The sequence below is a fragment of the Bos grunniens genome, chromosome X (assembly GCF_055505025.1).
Source record: "Bos grunniens cultivar Pamir isolate PY7600 chromosome X, Bosgru_T2T1.0, whole genome shotgun sequence".
NCBI classification, from domain to species: domain Eukaryota; kingdom Metazoa; phylum Chordata; class Mammalia; order Artiodactyla; family Bovidae; genus Bos; species Bos grunniens.
In genome coordinates, this window is record NC_141194.1 from 55,194,681 (window position 1) to 55,217,086 (window position 22,406).

Consider the following 22,406-nt stretch of genomic DNA (forward strand, 5'->3'; position numbering starts at 1 on the left):
GCACGGCGCTCCTGGGCTGCGCGCTCCTCACCTCTAGGCAGGGGGCGCCTTGGCCTGGGAGAGACTACAGGCGCAGGGGCGGACCCCGCTGGGCGTGCTCCTCCTACGCCGGTGTCAGGTTTACGGAACTGAGAGCTCCCCTGCCGGACGCGCGGTGGCCAGACGGCCGCAAGGATTCCGTTCGCCTGACCCGGCCTGGCTGGACCCTGCCTGGGCGCGCCATGTTCGCGCGTGGGTCCCGGAGGCGCCGCTCCGGGCGTGCGGTGAGCGAGACTCGGGGCAGCGATGGGGGTCGGGACAAACTGAGACCCAGGAGAGGAAGCAAGGGATAGAGAGGAGGTGTTCCACAGAGGATCTGGGAATCCCCATCCCCAGGATACCCAGACCGGAGGACTGCTGGAAGCATGTGGATGAAGGAATGTAGAAATCTGGTGGTCCTTGCTTCCTAATCACCTTTCCGCACACCTTTATCAGTACGCAGGGGACTTGGTGCACTCCCATCTTGGGTGAATGATGGGAGGGGATTCTGAGAGCCAAAAGATTGGGTCCTGAAGTCCTAGATTGAGCAGAGACCTCGTGAGCTTCTGAAGAAAGGGACCTCCCCCTGTACCTGGGTGGAAGGTGAACTGAGGGGTGAGGCCTTACACTCCTGGGGTGTCCGAATATTGAGAGTCAAGTGGTAGGGATATGGGGGTAAGAGAGCTTCCAGGCTTCCACTTGAGTCACGGAGCTTTTGACTTCCTAGATAGGAGGGTCTCTGTCTTCCTTTGGAGGGGCTGTCTGGGTGGGGTCTGGTCCAGAAGAGTGAATAGCCCTAGGATATGAGGGATAAGGGCCAAGGCTTCTTGGGGTGTGAGTTTCTGAATGGCTCAAGGGCCTCCTGAGATCCCAGAGAAGGGTCTCAGTTCCTTGGGTTTGAAAAGGTGAAGCCAGGGTTTGGGGAAGAGCTCTTGCTGCTGCTGCTGCTGCTGAGTCGCTTCAGTCCTGTCCGACTCTGTGACCCCATAGACGGCAGCCCACCAGGCTCCGCCATCCCTGGGATTCTCCAGGCAAGAACACTGGAGTGGGTTGCCATTTCCTTGTCCAATGCAGGAAAGTGAAAAGTGAAAGTGAAACCACTCAGTCGTGTCTGACTCTTATAGACCCCATGGACTGTAGCCTACCAGGCTCCTCTGTCCATGGGATTTTCCAGGCAAGAGTACTGGAGTGGGGTGCCATTGCCTTCTCCAGAACAGCTCTTGAGCTTCTGAAAATAGGAATAGGGTTCACATGGGGATACCAAGTAAGGATGGGGTCTCAGACTCCCAACCTGTGGAACTGGAGTGCTGCTGGTTCCTGAGTGGAGAAGGGGCCCAGCGAGATGAGGCCTGGGAAGAGACACCCAGATTAGGGTCTCTGCTCTGGTGGGGAGAGTACTCAGCTCAGGTGTTTTGAGGCCTGAAGGATTCAGAGGCTGGTGGGAGGTGTCCAGGCTGGGTGATGGGAGTCAGAGGCTGGCCCAGGGAGGGGAAATTCCCTGAAAGGGGGGCATGTAGGGAGGTAGCCTCAGCTGCCCCGCCTCTACCTCGGTGGTGTCCCCCTCTGCTCTGGGCTCTGTCCCAGCCTGCCTGGCGTTGCCCTGGTGGGACAGGCCCTGGCCTGTGGTTGCCGTCCTTGGAATGGAGAGGCGGGCGTTGATTTCTCTCTCCCTCCCCGCCCTCGCGCACCTCGCCCGGTCCCGCGTCTGTCCCCGCCCACTACAGCCTCCAGAGGCAGAGGACCCAGACCGCGGCCAGCCCTGCAACTCCTGCAGGGAGCAGTGCCCCGGCTTCCTGCTACACGGCTGGAGGTAGGTGACCTTGCCTTCTTCAGGGTCCTGCCCTTAGGGGAACCCACCAAGACGTAGGCCACTCCCCTAGCCTGGAGCCCGGTCTTCGAGAAAAGCTCAGGTCCAGAGCCCCTCCCTCGCCAGACACGGTCCTAATTGTGGCATTCCCAGGAGATCTCCGCCTACTATATCTCCCCGCCCCCAGAAGTATCCTAGTTTCCGAGTCTTGTCTCTAGGGAGAGCCTGAGTCCCGGGTTCTGAGCACCGCCCACTGACCTCCAGCCCCCTTCTTGGGCTCAGAACTCCTCTCCCACACCCAGGTCCTATCCTCCTAGTGAAGCTCTGTACCCAAAACCTCCCACAGAATACAACAGACAGAGCCCTACTCACGAGCTCAGAGCCCGACCCATTTACGAGTTCAGAGGCTCAGCACAAGCTAGAACCCGCCTCTAGGAAAGTTCCCCCAACAACTTCCAAAGTCCTGAGGGGACTCCAATCTCAGATTCAGCCCCGCCCCTACTCAGGTCCGCTGCCAGGAGAGTGTGACCCAAGTCCCAGTGCTGAAAGTCAGGGCCTTGAGACCTCCCACAGCCCCACCACTCGCTTCACATCCTCTGGCCAGGCCCACAGTCCCGCTCGCAGCTCCCAGCCCAGGTGGCCGCCCGGCCCTTCACAGCCCCCGCCCACTCCCCCACAGTGGTTTGGCTCACAGCCTCACGTCGGCTCTGCACCGCCTCCAAGCCCAGAGCCCTCTCAGGCTCCAAGTCTTTTGCTGGCGATAATCTGCGTGCCTCTGCCCCTCCGGTTAGACTTCCTTGGGCCGCCAAGGGGGATCCCAGTGGGCTATCCCTTTGGAACTGACCCCCATCCCGGCCCCCTCAGAAAGATCTGCCAGCACTGCAAATGCCCGAGGGAGGAGCACGCCGTGCATGCAGTGCCTGTGGACCTGGAACGCATCATGTGTCGGCTAATCTCAGACTTCCAGCGCCACTCCATCTCTGATGATGACTCAGGCTGTGCCTCAGAGGAGTATGCTTGGGTGCCCCCTGGTCTCAAGCCTGAGCAGGTGACCAAACACCACCACCCACTCTTGCTCACCAGTGGGCACGCACACACACATACTCACACACACACTCAGGTGGGAACCTATTTCCAGAGAAACACTAGAGTACGTGGTCAGACTGTGCATGTCCTTCTGACCCCTCTGTGATCTAGCAGGGAACCCTGATTGATGGCTGGGCCAGTTCCTCAGGACCTGATCACCCCACTCCTGTTCTCGCCTTATCTCAGGCCTTATCCCAGCACTTTTCATTCACTGTATTTCCATTGATTCATCCATTCAACAGTCACTGAGCACTAACTGCATGTCAGACACTGTTCTGAGAACATAACAAAGAACAAAAAACCCACACAAAAATATACCTGCCCACCTGGAGGTTGTATTCCCAAAGGGAACAAGAGACAATAAGCAAACCTACAAAAGTATGTCAAATGGTGGAAGAGCTATGGAATAAATAGAGCAGGGAAGTGGAGGAGAGACAGAAAAGTTGGAATTGTAAATAAGGTGCCCAGGTCAGCCTCTGTGGCAGTGTGATATTTGAGCTTCCTGAAGAAGGTGAGAATGTGAGCTATGCAGATATCAGAGGTTAGAACAATCCAGGCAGAGGGAAAAGCGAATGCAAAGGCCCTGAGGCAGGAGTGCGCTTGGCATGTGTGAGAAACAGTGAGGATGCCAGTGTATGTGGAGCATAGTGAGCAATGGGGCCAGTGTTTGGAGATGAGGTCAGAGATGGTGGGGGCCATGGACACAACTTTGACTTCCACTTTGAACGAGGGAGAGGACACCAGAGGATTGTGAGCAGAGAAGGGATGTGATTTGTCTTAGGATTTAACAGGATCCCTCTGGCTGCTGAGTGTAGAATGGACTGTGAGAGTGAGAGTGGAAGCAGGGGATTAGTGAAGAGGAGGCAACTGCAGTGGTCCAGGTGACTGATCCTGATCATGACATTGGCAGTGGAAGTAGTGAGCGGTAGTCAGAGTCTAGTTATATTTTGAAACTAGAGCTTAGAGGATTTTCTTGTGGGTATGAGAGAGGAGTCAAAGATGACACAAAGGATGGATGGATTGACTGATATGGGGCAGGCCAAGGCAGGAGCAGGTTTGAAGGCTAAGAGCATACATTTGGTTTTGGCTGTCTGGAGTTTGAGATGCCTGTTGGACATCTGAGTGGTCACATGAAAATGGAACTCAACAAGAAGTCACAGGGCTAGAGGTATGCATTTGTGAGGCATTAGCCAGGAGATGGTATTTATAGCCATGAAGTTGGATGTGATTCCCAAAGAACTGAAGGTAGACAGAGGGAAGAGGACCAAGGACTGAGACTAAGGACCCTCCCACATTTAGGGATCAACTAGCTGAGGAGGAACCAAAAGAGGGACAGAGAAGGAGCAGTCAATAAGGTAGGAGGAAGCAAACCCAGGGCTGTGTGGTCTTGTGGGAGCTAACAGAACAGAGTGTTTTCAGGAACAGGGAGTGATTGGCTGTGTCCATTGTTACTGATGGGTCAAACTGGATGAAGACTGAGACCTGAGAAATGAGTTTAGCAATCTGGATATCATCAATGACTATGACAGGAATAGCTTTGGAGGAGGGACAGAGACAGAGGGGGCAGAGAAGCCCAACTGGAGTGGGGTCTAGAGAGAATGGGAGGAGATGAAATGGAGATAGCAAACGCATACATTTTTGAGGAATTTTGCTGTAAATGTGGAAAGAAAAGTGAAGCAGCAGATGAAGGGTCAAGACATTAAGGGACTCTCAGTATGTTAGAGATGTGGCAGGAACGATCTGGCCTGTAGGAAGGAGAGATGGAGGGGGGTCAGTAGAAATTCCCTCCTGATGACTTTAATTTTCTCAGAAAAGTAGGGCTCCACCAACACTGACTCAATGGACATAAGTTTGAACAAAGTCTGGGAGATAGTGAAGGACAGGGGAGCCTGGTTTGCTGCAGTCTATGGGGTCACAAAGAGTCAGACACGACTGAGCCACTGAACAACAACCACCCCACTGCATCGCCTCTAGTCTCAATTATTTTCAGCCATCCCCTATGTCCCTCCAGGTATACCAATTTTTCAGCTGCCTCCCAGAAGACAAGGTCCCCTATGTGAACAGTCCTGGGGAGAAATACAGGATCAAGCAGCTGCTGCACCAGCTGCCCCCACATGACAGTGAGGTAAGGAGGCAGAAGACAGGAAGGGCATGCCAGGTAGGGGGCACGGCCTGGACAAATGCTGGGAGCTGGAAAGCAGTGGGCAGGTTCAGAGGAGAAAAGGTGAACTGATCTGAGGGGACAGGTCTAAACAGGCAGGAGCGATCAGGGGACATTCCTTGGTAAAAACCACAGCTGGGCCTTGGGAGAAGAGGTAAGGGGTGGGTATTTGAGATACCTGTACAAAGGCCTAGAAGTAAACTTTCTGAGCAAGGATGAAATCTGGAAGAAGGTTGGGGTGGGGCAGGCATCAGGGGAAGAGCCTGGAAGACCCCTGCTACTCCAGGTACAGTACTGTACGGCACTGGAAGAGGAGGAGAAGAAAGAGCTCAGAGCCTTCAGCCAGCAGCGGAAGCGGGAGAATCTGGGGCGTGGCACCGTGCGCATCTTCCCCGTGACCATCACTGGGGCCATCTGCGAGGAGGTGAGCCATGGAGGGCTTCAGTGAGTAAGTAGTGCCTTTGCTCCAAGCCTTGGGGTGCAGACCCATCTCCCATGCCCTGGGAAGATGAGGCTGGCCACCTAAGCCCTAGTGGTCTGTCTAGTGTCCCCTCTGGTAGGTGGGGTCTTTTCCTCACGTTCTGCTGTTGGGCAGGGACCATATCTAAGGCCTCCCTGACCAGCCAGGTCTGTCTGTAGGGCCCCCTGGTGGACTGGGGCCTGTTTCTCAGATCCCATGTCAGGTATGGTCTGCCTCTAAGGAGAGCCTAGTAGACCTTCTCTATTCATTTTCTCCCTTCCATGCTGTGGACATGGGATGTGGGCTATCTCTTTGGCCCTCTTATGATCGAGACTTGTTCTTAAGAACCAACCCACAGTGGCAGGGCATGTCTTCAGAGCTGGGCAATGGGTGGAATTTGTCTCTGAGGCCCCCCCCCTGGTGGGTGGACCCTAACCTTAGATCTTACTGTTAGGTGAGGTCTGTTGCTAAGATCCCCCAACTGGACCTGACCTGACTCTATGGTTTTCCCAACCCCCTAAAGGCGAGACTTGCCTTTGAGGCCACCCACGAGAGATAGGGCCTGTCTCTGTGGTTTTTCCCAGGAGCAGGGTTGTTCTCTAAAGGTTCCTGCTCCCACCTTTACCCCCAGCCATGTAGGCAGAGCCTATCTTGAAGTTACCTCCTGGATGGGGCTGGTCACATAGACCATGGGGAAGGCCCAGGTGTGACACACCTTGGCTGACCCCCATCCATCTGACCCTCTTGGTGATGGTGACAGTGTTCACCTGTCATTCCACAGTGTGGGAAGCAGATTGGAGGTGGGGACATTGCTGTGTTTGCCAGCCGTGCAGGCCTAGGTGCCTGCTGGCACCCACAGTGCTTTGTGTGTTCCACGTGCCGGGAGCTGCTGGTGGACCTCATCTACTTCTACCATGCTGGCAAGGTCTACTGTGGTCGCCACCATGCCGAACGCCTGCGTCCACGCTGCCAAGCCTGTGACGAGGTTTGTGTCTTTCTGCCCAACGGTGGGAATGGAGGGTGGGCAGGGCCAGGGGCAGACCCTTCTGATGGCCATGATGGCCTTTGCCTGCCAGATCATCTTCTCCCCTGAGTGCACGGAAGCTGAGGGCCGGCACTGGCACATGGATCACTTCTGCTGCTTTGAGTGTGAAGCATCGCTCGGGGGGCAGCGCTATGTCATGCGTCAGAGTCGCCCCCACTGCTGTGCCTGCTATGAGGCCCGCCACGCGGAGTACTGTGATGGCTGCGGGGAGCACATTGGTGGGTGAACATGGGACTGGCTGGGCGATGGATGGACAGCTGGGTCATAGCCCCACCCCCAGGATTCCTCTGTCTTCCAGGCCCCATCTCCCATTATACCCCATACTTTAATTCTAGCCCCAGCACTGTAGCCCTATACCCTTCATTGCAATTCCATTACTGATGTCCCCCATCATGCCATCTTTTCTAAACCCAGCTACACTAGGCACCACTACATATCTAGGCTCACCTCCAGAGTGCCCTCTAATTTCTAGCACCCCGCCTCCCAAGTTACTCTCCTACCCTCTCAACCTAGCCCCTACTCTAAGCTATGCCCTGTTCTCTCACACTCTCCTCCATCAGCCTAGGTAAACCCTACCTTCTAAGCCAGACTCAACCTTCTAAGATCGACTCCCTTCCCACCAAAGCCACGCCCTACCTTCTCTGTCCTGTTGCCACCACCCAGGTTTCTTCAGGTCTACCTTCCATTCTCCCTCCACCTGAAGCCACCTCTTAATGTCTAAGCCTGACCCGCATCTTAGAGTCTAATACCCACCTCCACTCTGGGAGGGGCCACCTGGGGAAAGAAAGGGAGGCAGAGGAGACATTTATTAGCCAGTTTCCAGGAGAGGAGGGTGAGGAAGGGCCCCAGTCTGGAGAGGTGGGGCAAGAGGGCATCTCCAGGAACCCTGCCCCAGATTTCCAAGAAGGGCCCCCATTCAGTAGGGTCGGGGATATGCCTGAGGGCTCTGCCTCAGTTTTTCCCCTCCTGTCCATCCCTGCAGGCCTGGACCAAGGCCAGATGGCTTATGAGGGCCAGCACTGGCATGCCTCAGAGCGCTGCTTCTGTTGTAGTCGCTGCGGGCGAGCTCTCCTGGGCCGCCCCTTCCTGCCACGCCGTGGCCTAATCTTCTGCTCACGAGCCTGCAGCCTGGGTTCTGAGCCCATGGCTCCAGCGCACAGCCGCCGCAGCTGGAGCACAAGCACGGTCTCCACACCTCTCACAGCCTCTACAGCCTCTTTCTCTGCTGTGGAGGGGGCATCTGAGACTACCACCAAAGGCACCAACACCGAGGCAGCACCTGGTGAGCCACCCCACCTCCCCCAACCCTGTCCCTTCCCCTTGACCAGCCCCGGCCCTGGCATCCTGGCATCCCTGGCCCTACCCCTATCTCAGTCCTGGCTCCATCCCCAAACCATTCCAGGCCTAATCTCCAGCCCAAACCACACCCCACGTGAATCCTGGTTCTGCCCCACTTCTGTGCAGGGCCCTTCCCCTACCTCAACTTGTCCCAGCTTGAGCCCAAGTTCCTCCTCCAAACCCTTGACCCCTCACCCTCTGCTCCTTGGCCCTGCCCGGATTCTGCTCCATCCTATACCACGCCCCTTCCACCAGAGGCCACGCCCCCACCCGGGCCACACCTCATACACCAATCCTGTCCTGTTACTCCTGCTTTCACCTCCACCCAGAACCTGCCTAAGGCCTCATATTTCCTGGACTCCCCACCTTTCTACCCCACCCCGATACCTGCCCCCATTTTCCCAGTCTTGATCGGGGAGAGAGAAGGTCCTTTCCAGAGGCCTCTCCTGGGTGGGGTGGGAGTGGGGCAGGAGGTATAGGGCGACTCTCCATCTTTTTCCAGCTGCAGACCCTGAGGAACCCACCCACTTTCTGAGAGGGGCCCCCCACCGCCACTCCATGCCTGAGCTGGGGCTCCGCAGTGTCCCTGAACCACCCCTGGGGCCTCCCAGCCAGCCGGATCCGCGACCAGAAGATGGTGCCTTTGGTCGCCAGAGCGCCCCTCGTGTCAGCTTCCGCGACCCTCTGGTGTCTGAGGGAGGCCCTCGGCGGACCCTGAGTGCGCCCCCAGCCCAGCGCCGCAGACCACGCAGCCCCCCGCCCAGGGGCCCCATGCGTCGTCGCCGCCACCGCCACCACCACCATCATCACCACCACCACCACCACCACCGCTGCCACTTTGGCAGACGTCGCCACCATCAATGTGACTTGGGATCAGGGTCAGACTCAGGATCTTGCTCCAGCTCACCCTCCAGTTCCAGTTCCGAGTCCTCAGAGGAGGACGGCTACTTCCTAGGGGAACGCATCCCGCTGTCCCCGCACCTGTGCAGGCCAGTGCTTGCTCAAGACACTGCAGCTGAGACCACCAACTCCCCATCTCCACAGCTCCCTGGGAACTCTCGCCCAGGAATATCTCGACAGGCCAGAGATAAGAACTGCATCGTGGCTTGAAGGAGTGACAGTTCTGGGGGGGCTTCATTCTCAAGTCAGTGTAGATGAAGACCTACACCCCAACTTAAGTCATTGATCCCCTTCCTTCCTCCCTCCTTTGTCTGTTTGTATTACTGAAGTAATTTAATATTTGTTGTAAAACAGGCTTGTCTTCTTTACCTCCTTGCTCCAGCATCCCTCCTCCCCAATTTTCCCTCTACTGATGCTTGAAATTTATCTACATTTAATCAAAGGATTAATTTATTCACTATCATATGTTCTAATAATCTGCATAGTATTTATTTATTGCTCCACAGAACACCCCCACCCCCTACACACACTGAGGAGGTTATTTAGAGTGGGTTACAACATGGAGCCTGGAGTCTGAAATATGAGGTACCCTCTTCTGTGTGACTTAGGTGGGACATTGTCCAGGCAGAACTGATGTCTCTGTTTGGATACTGCAGAAGGGGGCCCTAGGCACACCCATAAAGGTAGCCATACCCAGGAGGGTTGATTGGCAGGCTGGAAGAAAAATTCCATGACAAAGGCACTTTTACCTCAATAGGGAGCTGGGAGTTGACTGGGAGTGTTATAGGGGTGGGGAGGAATTATTTCAATAGAGGTGTTATTTGCAGACTGCTGAGAGAAATGAAGAGAGTTCACCTACACCGGGCCATCTGCAGGATCTGCAAGAGGAAAAGAGAGAAAGCATTGGTTGGATCCATATGCCTGTTTTACAGATAAGAATACTGAAACTTATGGTACTTATTGGCACTAAAGCCTTAAGTACCAACAAGAGACAGAGTTGGCATTCATGCCCCTTGGGAAAACCCATCTTCTTCTCAGCCCCCTTAGCAACACCCCCAACACACCCACACACTTACCAGTAGGGGCTGCTGTATGTCTCTGCTGCCGCAAGGGGAAGGTAATGTAGGCATCATAGCCAAAGAGGCCTGCAGCGCATAGGCCCAGCGCCTAGGGATGGGAGTGAGGGCACGTAGATTAGACTGGTCAGCCTACCCAGCCTCCTATCTCCTTGTATCCACCACCTCCAGTGACTAGCCCATGCAGGGATTATGGTTAAAGCTGCAGGTGGGGATCCCAGAGAGCCCTGGGGAAAGACCAGAGACTGGATTCTACCCCACCCTCCTTCTTCCTAGTACATCTCAACACAGTACAGCGACACAGTGGCCCCATATATGTTGTTGTTGTTTAGTTCCTCAGTCATGTCCGACTCTATCCATGGGATTTCCCAGGCAAGAATACTGGAGTGGGTTGCCATTCCCTTCTCCAGGGGATCTTCCCGACCCAGCGACTGAACATAGGTCTTCTGCACTGCAGGCGGATTCTTTACTACTGAGCCACCAGGGAAGCCAGGCCCCACATATAGGGGATGGCATTCATACTGTGCATTGAAACAAAGCTCTAGCAGATGGTTTAGTCTAATGTATTGACAGTGATAGTGCTTTGTGCTTCCACCTCTATGTGCTTCTCACAAAAATCCTTGTGTCAGACAAGGGATGGCTCTTTACAGCAAATGATGATTTGGGGAAGAAAACCAGGGCCTCAGTTTGACTTCCCTGCAGGCCCTGAGGACAAATGTAACCTACTGTGAGTCACACACTTTCTGGCAGAAGCAGAGGCAGAAATAGCCCCAGGATCCTCAAACCCTTCTCTCTCTGCTTAGAAGCTGACTCCACAGCCTTTACCCCTGCAGCGATTTTGGAGCCGTTTCCTCTCTCAACGAGCACCACAATGGAGGTGATCAGGTAGAGAATGGCCGCTACAAGGGTTCGGAAGAAATCCTGTGAGGTGTAGGGAGAAGAGCGAAGTCAGCATTCAGAATTGCCCCCCACAATCACAACTTCCTGTATCCCTCCCTAGCCCTGCCATTGTGGCCCCTTTCTCACACTCCAAGGCCAGTTGATGATCTGTATCTTGGTGTGCAGGTCACACATGTAGACAACAAAAAAGATGGCGGCAAAGATCATCTCTATCACCGACAAGAAAGAGTACCCTGATGTCGAGGTGCTAAAGCAGATCAGAATCACCAGGCACAGTATCTGGAAGGACATGTAAAAGGGGGCCTCAGTCAACTCCCAGGGCTGAGGGGAATGGTTTCAATTGTGGGGGGGGGGGGCGGGGGGTCATCTCAAACTCAGGACTGGGAAAATGACAAATAGCAATAGCTAAACTCTTAGTGTGTACACACTGTGTTCCAAATGTTGTTCTAAGAGCTGCACAAGTATTAATTCACTCAATCATCACAATAACCTAGTGAACTGGGTACTATTACTAGTACCTTTATTTTTTATACATGAGGAAAGTGAGGCACAGAGATGTGAAGTGACTTATCACAATCACCCAGCTAATAGGTAAAGTTGGGTGCCTCGGTTTCCCATCTTTTTCCTTCTAGGATGCCCTCTGGGGAGTATTGCCTATAGCACTCAGGGTACCAGCTTCAGGGCTTTGACAGGGCGCGACATGCAGTTCCCCCAGCAACCTCTCTGGAAATCGGTGAGAGTAACACCAGAGGGGCAGGGCTCCATTAAAGGCGCTGCACCTTTTACAAAGGACTCAAAGGAGGCGCCCACTTTGAGGAGTACGGGAAACCGAGGCTCCTGAGCGACCCAGATAGCTAAAGACCTTCCGCCCCACCACAGAGGGGCTAGGAAGAACTGGGGGAGAGCTAGTCACCCTACCCTGCGGGACAAGAGCTCGCGGGGCCCCACCCCAACAGGTCCCGCCCCTGGGCCCTCTGCCAGCCCGCCTGCCTGTGCCCAGGCCGCGCCACGCCCTGCCACGGGATGTCCCCCCAACACCCAGGACCTGGGGACACCTTCGAGGAGTCCACCGATGAGTCTACTGGGTCTCTCTCCACCGGGCCCGCCATACGCCCTGTGGGCCTCTTGCCTGACCGCGTGGGCCAGCAGCTCCTGACCACCTTCTCCAAGACCTCACTGATTTGGCCCTGCGTGCGCCCCTGGTTTCGGGCCTCCGCCATCAACCCACCCACTTGGCGCCCCACTGCCGAGAGCCCCCAGCCGTGCGCCTGCCTCCCCCGGAGCTGCCCGCTCCGCGTGCTGCTGCCACCCCACCCCGCCCTTGCCCACCCGCCAGTCCCGGGACGCTCACAATCTCAGCAAACAGAAGAAATCCCTTTCGGGTGCGCGAGAAGCTGGTGCAGGCGGCCCAGCAGCCGGGAGCCGTGAGGCGCTCGGAATCCGCCATGGTGTGGACCCGAGTCCCAAGAGGCGCAAAAGACCTGCTCGCTGGCTCGTGTTTTCGAGGACGCTGCACACCCAGCTGTCTTGCCAGCCGTCTGGCCGGGAAGGGGGCCCCCGGGGCGAAGGAGGGAGTGAATCACCGCGCAGAGCAGAAGCGGGCGGGGCTTAAGCGGGTCGGGCCAGGTGGCCACCGCCCCGGAAGCCCCCTCGCCCCGCCCGCCAAGGATTCTCCCTGCCGGGCTCTCAGCCCCTGAGGTGCCCAGTCTTCAGGGGCGCCAGTTTGGCAGTTCTGCGGTTTGGCAGTTCTGCGAACCAGAACTGTGTTGCAATAGAGAGACCCTTCACGCTTTTAGAATACCAATGCGCCTGGGACTGCCTCAGAACCGTGGAGATCTGGCTTTGGGAGGGAATGCCTCAGTTTCCTTAGCTGTAAAAACTGCCCAGGCCAAGGTTAAACTCAGGTTTGTTTACAGAATTCGGAATAATTCAGATTTTGGAAAAATTTTCCCAATGCATACAAGGTGTTATTGAACACTCTCAGCGGGATCTGAGACTGCCTCATTAAAAAAAAAAAAAAAAAGCAACATACACATCTTAATATTTCCTCAGCCTTCACAGTAAGTGGGATAAGACAGGACCAAAAAATTGTTCCTGGTTAAGTCAGGTCAAGTTTTGTAACCAAATGGTGCCCAACTTGTGGGAAATCTGTTGGTTTCCAAAGCTTTTTGGATTTCAGGATTGTGGATAAAAGATGGTGGATCATGGAATAAACCCCTTAGATGGGGATGAGACCTTGCCAGGTTGAGAGAGAACAAAGCCTGCTGAGCATCATGCTGCTCCATAAATGAAGAGTGGATGTTATTAACAGTGTCAGAGCCCAGAGTCTGTTTCTGTTCTGCAATTCTAGGGAGGTCCTGGCCCCAAGTGTTGGGCTTCTGTTTCCTGGTTCTAAGTAGAGGGGCTGTCAGCCCGGTCTTAGATGAAGAATGCGGAAGGAGCACAGTTTTGTTTATTGCCGTGAGCTTGGCACAATGAGGGGAAGGCTCCTGGGTGCCAGACTGGGTGAAAAGGCTGATGACATTTGAAGAGTGAGTTATCCTGAGCAAGTAATTTTTCCTGACTCAGTCTCAATTTCTGCGTCTGAGACCTGCACCTGGTAATGGAATCAGGATTTCCCCCAAGGTGTGCTCCTCTGGCACACTCTCTCCAGAGTGGGTGTTGGTTTCATTCTCGTTTGAGGTGAGGAGAGCCATGGCTGGAAGGCCAGGATGGTTCAACTCAAGGGCCTGCCTGCTTTCCCCCCTGAACCTTGGGTCCCACAAAACCAAGTAAGGGGCTGTCCTCAGTCCAGGTGGCTGAAAGAGATTGGATAGTGGAAGGCATGAAGCATACCTTTCCCAGGGCTGAGTGTGTGCTTTCCAACTATGTGAGGCCATGCCTGAGTTTCTAGAACAGAACAAACTCTCTTCCACATCAGAGCCTTTGAACTTGTTTCTCCCACTGCTTTCAATGCCCTTCTCCTCCCCACCCCCACTCCCACCCCGCCCCTTCAAACATCTAGCTTCCGGTCACTCAGGTCCCAGATCAAATACTATGTCTTCAAAGAGGTCAGCAGCCCACCATCATTACCTCCCCCACCATAACCTTTTGCTATCTTCATAACTCTCACTTCTCTCTGAAATTCTTTTATTCATCTCCTGTGTCTTTTCTGACATCAATCTACCCCCCTCCACTACATTAGATACACAAGGATAGAAATCTATGTTTCATCCCTCCAACATTTCATCAGTGCCTATCACAGTGCAAGGTAAACAGTTGGGGTTCAGTTAATACTTGTCAAAGAATTGGGCAAGATTAAATCTTGCTTCAATCCTCAACTTACGCTATTTATACTCACTGGGATTCATTTCTCTGCTCTGTGAAATGGACGCATCAGGATTGTTGAGTCAATGTGTAACTAAGTGGAAATAGTGCCAGTAAAGCCGGTAGCCAGAATAAAACCAAGTAAATGGTGGTTGGGGTTACTATTGTTAAGACTCCTGGGTGTGACTAAGGCTCTGAAGTCCTTCCCTGACTTCCCTAGAGCCACACCTTCTATCAAGCTGAGTAAGGGTCAGCTAGAAGCCCCAGTGCACTCTCCCACAATTGCTACAGCACTAATCATTCAAGGGTTCACCTCTTCACCTCTTTATACCCCAACTCCCAGCCTAGTTTTACAGTCCCTCTTTCTTCTCCAGCGCCGCCCTGGACACTCCCACGAGGGTCCTTTACTTCCTCCCACCTCTCCAGCCCCTCCCCATAGAGGTGAGAGTTGTTCATTCCCTCCAGACCACAGCTTCCTTCGTTGGGGGGATAGGGCCAAGTGTCGTGAGTGTGGTGACCACGGAGGTGACTGGACATTGCTGATCTCAGTAAGCGCTGGCACTGGGGCTACATCAGAGCCCAGCTCGCCATATAAGACCGGGCTTTGGGGCTCTGTTCCCAGGACGGAGGAAACTCTGGCCTCTTCCAGGACTGGGAACGCCCAGCGTGTAGCGTGTGCACACAAGCCTGGCTGCAGTTCGTCACCATCTGTGGAAGAGGGGGGCGCGGCCCAAAGTTTCTAACAGCCGTTTTTAGCCCAGCCTGCTGACTCACACCTTCCTGGCTCCTCCCCGAAGGGGGCTCCGGGGCCCCAGCCAGTGCCTTGAGGGTGGCAGTCTACAGCCAGCGAAAGCTGGCCGACCGGGCCGGAAGTGAGTGACCGCAGGCTCTCGGCGAAGGAAGCCGCTAGGTTCTAACTTTGCTATCTAGTGCACTTGAGGGTCTGGACGATTCCCGGCCCGCCGGGGTTGAGGGTAAACTGGTGCACTCTTGCCACAACAGGCCCACCTCTGCATTCCCCACGCCATGCGCAATAATTAGCTGTGAGCCCTGTACACCTCCAAAAAAGTGAAATGAATGAATGGGGAAAGAACCAGGAGTTGGCAAAGTGGGAACGGAGTGGGTCCAATGCGCGCCGGCAGAAGCAAAGAGCTCTTTAGAGGCATGAAAGAAACAGCGCGAAGTAAGCTTGCCAAAGGTTGCTTGAAGAGGCCCTCCTCGAAACCAGATCGACCCTCCCCCTCCTTCATGTGTGGGACTTGGGATCCCCACCTGGCCTGGAGCACCTGACAAGTCAAGACTGGATTGAACCATTTTATTACCTCCCCGGCCCCGAAACAAGAAGCGCCGGGCTGGCCGGTTGGGAAGGGCCATACCACTGACGCCACGAGGGGAGCGCGGGCGGGTCGACTGCGAAGCAAGATGCGGGGGGTGGGGGGGTGGGGAACAAGACCAAGGAAGTTCTCCCAGTGATGCTAAGTGAGCGGCGGGGGCAGCACGCCAGATGTAGGTTGGGGAATGCCAAGTGAACCTTCTGCTGCACGCTCAGTGCCTCCGCCTTCCGGTTGCCATCTCCAGGGCGAGCTGCTCGGCCCCCGGGACCCCTAGGGCCCGCGAGAGCCGTTCCTCGCTGGGCGTCAGCCAGGGTCCGGGAGAATCCGGAGTTTGGTCGTTGGGGTCCTCCGTGCGGCGCTCTGCAGCAAGAACCGCGGGGCCGTCGGCCGCCCCTTCTAGGCGAGGCTCCTGGCTGCCCCGGTTTTGGGGGGTCGTACGGGGTCGTGGATGCTGAAGTGGGGAGGAAGTGCTGGCGCTGCGAGTCTTCGTCATCTCTGGCTCCCCAGGATCTGGAATGCGATCTGGGGATGGCAGGACTGCGGATAAGATTGGGCGATAGGGTGGGCAATGGGGATGGAGCTCTTTGGCCGAGGGTGGCCTGCAGACTCTAAGGGCTGCAAAAGACAAAGACCCTGGTACTTAGACAAAGGCATGGACATGCACTCCGGGAATGGGGCCACACCTCAAGACCTGATGCTTCCTTTCCCCTCCTTTCCTGGATCCAGAACACTCCTCTCAGAAATCAATTCCCACAACCCCCAAATGCAGTCAAACCCTCCCATCTAGGATCCCAGACTCTCTCCTTGCTCATCCCATCATCCTCAACTCCCAGCCCTTACCCTAATGGATCTCTCGTCTTTCGGGACTAGTCTCCCTACCCTCTGGTTCCCTATCCCATCCCCTCTCCGCGTAGACCTACTCTGCCTTCCCATCTGAGGACCACAACTCTTCCTTCTGACCACCCATTTTTACCCCTAACACCATCTTTTCTCTTCTCTCCCAGTACCTCAAAACCCTTCGCTCTGAAATCCACCCTTACTCCTACCCCAGGACCCCGGTCTTCCCCTCCCCTTTTGAAAATACCATGACCCTCAGACACCGAGCCCCGATCCTCCTGGTTGAGACTACCAAACCCTTCTAACGAGGTCCCCAGCCTCTCCACTCTGTGACCCTCTTCTTCCCCTCACAGATCCCTGACCCTTCTCCCCTAGGAAACCCACCATCTTCTTTCTGGGGCCTTCCTACCACCTCAGGCTTGCCAGGGTGGGTTTCAGGAGGCCTGCTTAGCACGAGGCAAAGCCGGGGGCCACCTCTACGAATCCGATCCATGACCTCAACATGAGTGAGGCCCTGAGTTGACTCTCCATTGATGTGAAGCACGAGGTCGCCGGCCTGAAAGAGTGCAAGGCAACGGGTGTTGTAGGAAGGTCAAAATGGAGAGCACACCAACGGGAGAGGACAGGGCTGGCACCATCGAATGGAGGGTGCCTTTTGGTTCACCTGCAAGCGACCACAGCGCTGAGCTGGTCCATCCTTCAGCAGCCGGCGCACTGCCAGCGGAGCATCCCCACCTGCGTCTCGGCCTCCACTTAATGTGAAGCCAAAGCCGGTGGAACTGCGAATGAGTTCAACAGAGAACTGACCAGAGGCCTGGGGTGACTTCAAAGGAGGATGAGCTTTACCCTGGGTCACTTGGGGCGGCGCGGTACGTATACCCATGGTCTCTGACCGACGATGCTGGAGTAAGGACACAAGTGTACATACATTGCCAGTCCTGAGGCAGGTGGCCTTGATTAGGAGGACAAGGTAGTACCTGTGGACGCTGTTCCACGAAATTGGCATTAGGAAGGCGATTGTCTGTGACCTCTATCTCGGCAGAATACAGCATGCTAATGGCTGGGGGATGAAAAAGGCAGTCGGAAGGGTACTATAAAGAAACGAAGACCTGTCTATTGAATTAATATTCTAGCCTCATCTCATTTCCGTCCCTTTAGGATGCACAGACTTGCTCATTCATTTAACTAGGCTCCGCCCACATGAATAACTATCCTGATTGCACCTTCTTAACTAATAACCCTGACAACAGCTATTCTAGTATTCGCCAAACTTTCCTACATGCAGATCCTACCTCTCATATTAAACCCTTAGGCCCACCCTACACGGTGCTTCTCCAGGATTCCAGCTGGTGAAGATATAAGGCCTTGCTCTCTAATTAGCCTATAAAACCTCAACCTATTCCTGACAATTTGAGCCGCTGCCCCAGTGCGTTTATAGACTCCACCCCCTTGACTGATATTCCAGGCCCGCCCCTCAGCCAAATGGCCGCCCCCAAACCTCTCCAGGCCTGGCCTCCTCAAAAATGCCACTTTAAACCCTTCTGAAGAAAGTAAAGATCAAACTCCGCACCAACAGCTAATCTTGCAGCATTCACCTTCTGCAATAACCCCCTCTATGTAACTCCGGGAGTTGGGGATGGACAGGGAGGCCTGGCGTGCTGCGATTCATGGGATCGCAGAGTCGGACATGACTGAGCGACTGAACGGACTGATGTAACTTCCTAGAGGAATATTCTAGTCTAACCCCAGCACGCTCAAATCACAGCCGAGCCCGGGCCTCCCTACTCACACTCATTGGTCCCACCAAGGGGAGTAACTAACAATCCTGGGCCCGCCCCCTCGGAACCAGGCTGCACTCCGACCACGCCCCCGGAAGGCCACGCCCCATCACGCACCCTCCTTGGGGCGCAGGCGCAAGGTGGCGCCGGCCCTGCGTACCAGCGCCGCCACGTCGGCCGCAGCTCGGGCCGCCAGGGGGCGAGCTTTCAGCCGCGCCAGGAACTGTCTGGCGCTGGCATCCTCGGGCTGGGGACCGCCACCGCCTGCGCGAGTGAAAAGAACAGATCAGGGCCCACCCTGAGTCTCAGCGAACCCTCACGGGCCCCTACGATCAAAGACCTAGAATCCCCCTCAAGATCCCCGAGACCACTCCTTTTTCATAGTCCCGAAGGTCACCGACTGTGCCTTTCACCTCCCTGGACCCCCGACTATCACGGGAATGCCCGTGGACCCCCGCCTGCTCCCACGATATCGCCGGAGAGCTATTTAACTCCAGCACTCCTGGACACCTCCTAACACCCTGGGAATATCTCGAGGTTTCTGACGGCCCCCCCGACACAACCCCAGATTCCAAACTCTTCCCCCCAATATCCAGAAGGACCACGATTCTCCCAGATGTCCCAACAGAACACGGTCTGCTCCCTGTGGCCCAGGCACCCCCGATTCCCCTCTAGATGTCCTAGGTAGCCCTGCTGGTCCATGTAGCCCCGGATGGCCCCTCCACCTATCCCCAGAGGCTCCAGCCTAACCTCCCACAATCCACCAGACCCCCGCCTCTCCCCGCCCAGTGCCCAGGTGTCCCCAATGACCCTGGGCAGACCCCTCCAGCACACCTCCCCCGAGACTCCTTGGAGTCCCGGGGTCTGGTGCGCCGCCCCGCGGCACAGGTGTGGGTGTGGGTGTGGGTGCGGCTCCTCGAGCCCAGCTGGGGTCGCTGGGCCGCTGCCCTCCCCCGCCGCCGCCCCCGCCGCTCGCCGCCGCCGCCGCCACTCGGGCGCCAGGGCTGCTTTGTTTACCACCTGTCAGAAGGAGAAGGTGAGGAGCAGACAGGAGGTGCGAGGGCTGGCAGGGACGCGCCCACCACCCTCCCACCCCGAGCCCGGTACCTCCTTTGCTTCCCCTAGGGTCCGTGCCGCCCCCCGGGCGCCGCTCCATGACCTGTACTTGGCCTGGTGGACGCACGGCCGCCCGCGACGCGTTGGGAGCGCTCGGGAGCGCTCACCTGGTGGCCAGCCGGGGCCTGGACGTGGCTGAAGCCGGCCGGTCCCGTGCTCAGCGCCCCAACCAGCGCAGTGACCTACCTGGCAGCCGCCAAGGTGTCCTGGCCCTTGGAGCCAGCGCGCACTCTTGGCCTCTCCCTGCCTCAGCCGCTGCCTCTCTTTCCACCCAGGGGATGTTGTTATTCCAGTGTCAGAGGGGAAAGTCAGGGCCCAGAGAAGTTAAAGGCCCCACCTGAGCTCTGACAACTAAAAATGGGGTGCAAAACCGGAATCCAGGTTTACCGAGGTGTACTGCAGCCTCCAGCAGAGCTTTCCACATCTTACGTGGAAAGTCTCTCAGTCGTGTCTGACTCTTCGTGATCCCATGGACTGTAGCCCGCCAGGCTCCTCTGTCCATGGGTTCTCCAGGCAAGAATACTGGAATGGGTTGCCATGGCCTCCTCCAGGGGATCTTCCCCACCCAGGAATCGAACCCGTGTCTCCTGAGACTCCTACATGGGCAGGCGGATTCTTGACCACTGAGCCACCTGGGAAGTCCCTTCCACATCGTAGGCACTCAGTCAATCTGCACTGAATGTTTCCCTACTGGGGAACTGGAAGAATATGGTGGCCTGAGCAGTGGGGGCACCCTGGGAGTCTTTGGGAGCCCTGGGAGGTGTCAGGGCCCTGAGCATGATAGGGTTGGGGGACCCCAAAAGTAGGGAAGGGCAGGTCTCCTGGAGAGTGGAGGGGCAGTAGGAGCCTGGACTTGAGGAAGCTTTGAAGGCATAGGGTGTGTGTTGGGGCGGGGACACTAGCCAATGAGAGGGGAGTAATGAGGCTCCTCCTAGGTTTGAAATGGGGCAAGAGTGTCTGGAGACAAAGCCCCCAAGATGGAAGCCCATGGGCAGAGTGCTACTCTAGTGACAGGAGGAATGGGGAGGGGTGAGAGAAGGCCTGTGGCCACCACTTTGTGGAGGAAGAAACAGGCAAAAGATGTGAACACAAACTTTACCAAAGAACATATACAGATGGCAAATAAGCGTGTGAACCCTGCTTAATATGATTAGTCTTTAGGTAATACAAGTTAAAATCATGGCAAAATGCCACTACACACATATTAGCATGGCCAAAGTTAATTAAATGTCTGACCATACCAACTGTATGTGAAGTTGTCCAGGAAATGGAACTCTCATATACTGCTTCCAGGTTCAATACTTGTTCAGGGAACTAAGATGCCCCGTGGGGCAAGAAAAAAAATCGAGCACCCCTCTTAGCTGTAGCCATTCCTGAAAATAATTCTTTTGCCCCTTTTAGCATCACTTGGTTCATGGATGTAGGTCAGTCCCTCTAACAACCCCACCCAATTCTTATTAATTTAAGCAAATCTTTCTTTTCTTTAGGAGATTGTGGGTTAATTGACATAAAATTTGATAGGTTTTGAACCTGTGACAAAACCAGTTTCAATTTGCTCAACATGCAGCAAGTCAAATGATGAGACACCAAGATCTGCAGCAGAGAAAGGAAAGTGCCTCCCAAAAGGCACAGGGCTTGAGATATTTATGAAATAAAGAAGCAGAGTTGTCTTTGACCCAGGAAAAAGTGATTAGAGGTAGGGAAAAGGTGACCTAACAGGTGTTCTGTGCAGGTGTATGAGTTTTATGCTGCTTCAGGGGATGCATGTGCAAAAATGGAGGTGCACCATAATCTGAAGGTGGACCATGTGATGTGCAAAGGTTATTCATCATACCCCTGTGCAGGCCCAGTTTGGGGTTGGCTAACCAATCTTAGCCAGTTTGAACTGGACAAGATCTAACTCCAAGTTCCTGAAAAACAACACAAAGCCCTCATTATTATAGCAACCCATATGTCAGAGGTGTGGTGACACCTATAGATAATAGGGAGTGGTGAAGGAGTCAAAAAATAATTAAGGCAAGTTTGGTCAGTGAAGGCAGGTTACAAAGCAGAGCGATCTTTAACAAGCTGTTCCCAAATCTGCAGTTCTGTAAGACAAGCTCAAGAATCTCTGTCACCAGGACAGAAACATTGACCCTATGGGGCACAGTTTCAAAGTGTTTACATCTGTGAGACTATCACTACACTCAAGACAGGGAACATAATCCTCACTGCCAAATGTTTTCTCCTGCCCCGTGTGACTCTTCTTTCCTTACTGCTGTCCTCCCACCCCGACACTGATATACTTTCTTGCACTGTGTATCAGTTTGCACTTTACTTGTTGTTGTTCAATTGTTCAGTCATGTCCAACTCTTTGTGACCCCATGGACTGCAGCATGCCAGGCTTCCCTGTCCTTTACCATCTCCCAGAGCTTGCTCAAACCCATGTCCATTGAGTGGGTGATGCCATCCAACCATTTCATCCTCTGTCATCTCCTCCTCCTCCTGCCTTCTATCTTTCCCAGCATCAGGGTCTTTTGTTTTGGGGAGGCACTTTCCTTTCTCTGCTGCAGATCTTGGTGTCTCATCATTTGACTTGCTGCATGTTGAGCAAATTGAAACTGGTTTTGTCACAGGTTCAAAACCTATCAAATTTTATGTCAATTAACCCACAATCTCCTAAAGAAAAGAAAGATTTGCTTAAATTAATAAGAATTGGGTGGGGTTGTTAGAGGGACTGACCTACATCCATGAACCAAGTGATGCTAAAAGGGGCAAAAGAATTATTTTCAGGAATGGCTACAGCTAAGAGGGGTGCTCGATTTTTTTTCTTGCCCCACGGGGCATCTTAGTTCCCTGAACAAGTATTGAACCTGGAAGCAGTATATGAGAGTTCCATTTCCTGGACAACTTCACATACAGTTGGTATGGTCAGACATTTAATTAACTTTGGCCATGCTAATATGTGTGTAGTGGCATTTTGCCATGATTTTAACTTGTATTACCTAAAGACTAATCATATTAAGCAGGGTTCACACGCTTATTTGCCATCTGTATATGTTCTTTGGTAAAGTTTGTGTTCACATCTTTTGCCTGTTTCTTCCTCCACAAAGTGGTGGCCACAGGCCTTCTCTCACCCCTCCCCATTCCTCCTGTCACTAGAGTAGCACTCTGCCCATGGGCTTCCATCTTGGGGGCTTTGTCTCCAGACACTCTTGCCCCATTTCAAACCTAGGAGGAGCCTCATTACTCCCCTCTCATTGGC

The 22,406-nt window shown here is 54.6% G+C and overlaps 3 protein-coding genes across 34 annotated transcripts; 1 reads left to right on the plus strand and 2 right to left on the minus strand.

Moving 5' to 3' along the window:
• The first annotated feature begins 145 nt into the window (after positions 1 to 145).
• On the plus strand, positions 146 to 9,291 carry PRICKLE3 (prickle planar cell polarity protein 3). Of its 2 annotated transcripts, none has more exons than XM_086387706.1 (9): positions 146 to 263; positions 1,743 to 1,828; positions 2,690 to 2,873; positions 4,923 to 5,036; positions 5,359 to 5,496; positions 6,293 to 6,517; positions 6,609 to 6,795; positions 7,560 to 7,859; positions 8,418 to 9,291. In XM_086387706.1, exons 1-9 carry the CDS (start codon positions 222 to 224, stop codon positions 9,023 to 9,025), a joined length of 1,884 nt encoding a protein of 627 aa, XP_086243832.1. In that variant the 5' UTR covers positions 146 to 221; the 3' UTR covers positions 9,026 to 9,291. The 2 variants fall into 2 exon arrangements, with proteins under 2 accessions (XP_086243832.1, XP_086243833.1); XM_086387707.1 differs by having other exon boundaries at positions 6,314 to 6,517.
• On the minus strand, positions 9,279 to 12,372 carry PLP2 (proteolipid protein 2). The gene is made up of 5 exons (XM_086387744.1): positions 12,143 to 12,372; positions 10,918 to 11,070; positions 10,717 to 10,812; positions 9,892 to 9,982; positions 9,279 to 9,693 (listed from the first exon to the last, which is right to left on the minus strand). Exons 1-5 carry the CDS (start codon positions 12,236 to 12,238, stop codon positions 9,671 to 9,673), a joined length of 459 nt encoding a protein of 152 aa, XP_086243870.1. The 5' UTR covers positions 12,239 to 12,372; the 3' UTR covers positions 9,279 to 9,670.
• Positions 12,373 to 15,398: 3,026 nt separating this feature from the next.
• On the minus strand, positions 15,399 to 19,671 carry MAGIX (MAGI family member, X-linked). 31 transcript variants are annotated; one of them, XM_086387729.1, is made up of 6 exons: positions 19,349 to 19,671; positions 18,164 to 18,310; positions 17,246 to 17,328; positions 16,933 to 17,169; positions 16,653 to 16,824; positions 15,399 to 15,968 (listed from the first exon to the last, which is right to left on the minus strand). In XM_086387729.1, the coding sequence occupies exons 3-6, from the start codon at positions 17,318 to 17,320 to the stop codon at positions 15,643 to 15,645; spliced, it is 810 nt and encodes a 269-aa protein (XP_086243855.1). In that variant the 5' UTR covers positions 17,321 to 17,328; positions 18,164 to 18,310; positions 19,349 to 19,671; the 3' UTR covers positions 15,399 to 15,642. The 31 variants fall into 31 exon arrangements, with proteins under 31 accessions (XP_086243855.1, XP_086243845.1, XP_086243836.1 ...); XM_086387719.1 differs by having other exon boundaries at positions 15,399 to 16,046; positions 19,349 to 19,615; XM_086387710.1 differs by having other exon boundaries at positions 15,399 to 15,953; positions 19,550 to 19,601.
• Between the last annotated feature and the right edge of the window lie 2,735 nt (positions 19,672 to 22,406).

Bases quoted from the DNA above. Each gene is read 5' to 3' on its own strand.
- PRICKLE3 (XM_086387706.1), top strand. From the start codon at position 222: ATGTTCGCGCGTGGGTCCCGGAGGCGCCGCTCCGGGCGTGCG. The intron at 1,829-2,689 runs GTAGGTGACCTT...CGGCCCCCTCAG, and splicing joins TTCCTGCTACACGGCTGGAG to AAAGATCTGCCAGCACTGCA. The intron at 6,518-6,608 runs GTTTGTGTCTTT...TTTGCCTGCCAG, and splicing joins GCTGCCAAGCCTGTGACGAG to ATCATCTTCTCCCCTGAGTG.
- PLP2 (XM_086387744.1), bottom strand. From the start codon at position 12,238: ATGGCGGATTCCGAGCGCCTCACGGCTCCCGGCTGCTGGGCCGCCTGC. The intron at 10,813-10,917 runs GTGAGAAAGGGG...TACACCTCACAG, and splicing joins TCATCAACTGGCCTTGGAGT to GATTTCTTCCGAACCCTTGT. The intron at 9,983-10,716 runs GTAAAGGCTGTG...TCCCATCCCTAG, and splicing joins GCTCCAAAATCGCTGCAGGG to GCGCTGGGCCTATGCGCTGC.
- MAGIX (XM_086387711.1), bottom strand. From the start codon at position 19,202: ATGGAGCGGCGCCCGGGGGGCGGCACGGACCCTAGGGGAAGCAAAGGA. The intron at 18,311-19,153 runs GTACCGGGCTCG...TCACTCGCGCAG, and splicing joins CCCTAGGGGAAGCAAAGGAG to GCGGTGGCGGTCCCCAGCCC. The intron at 16,047-16,652 runs GTGGGTTTCCTA...TGTCTTTTGCAG, and splicing joins AAGGCCCCAGAAAGAAGATG to CCCTTAGAGTCTGCAGGCCA.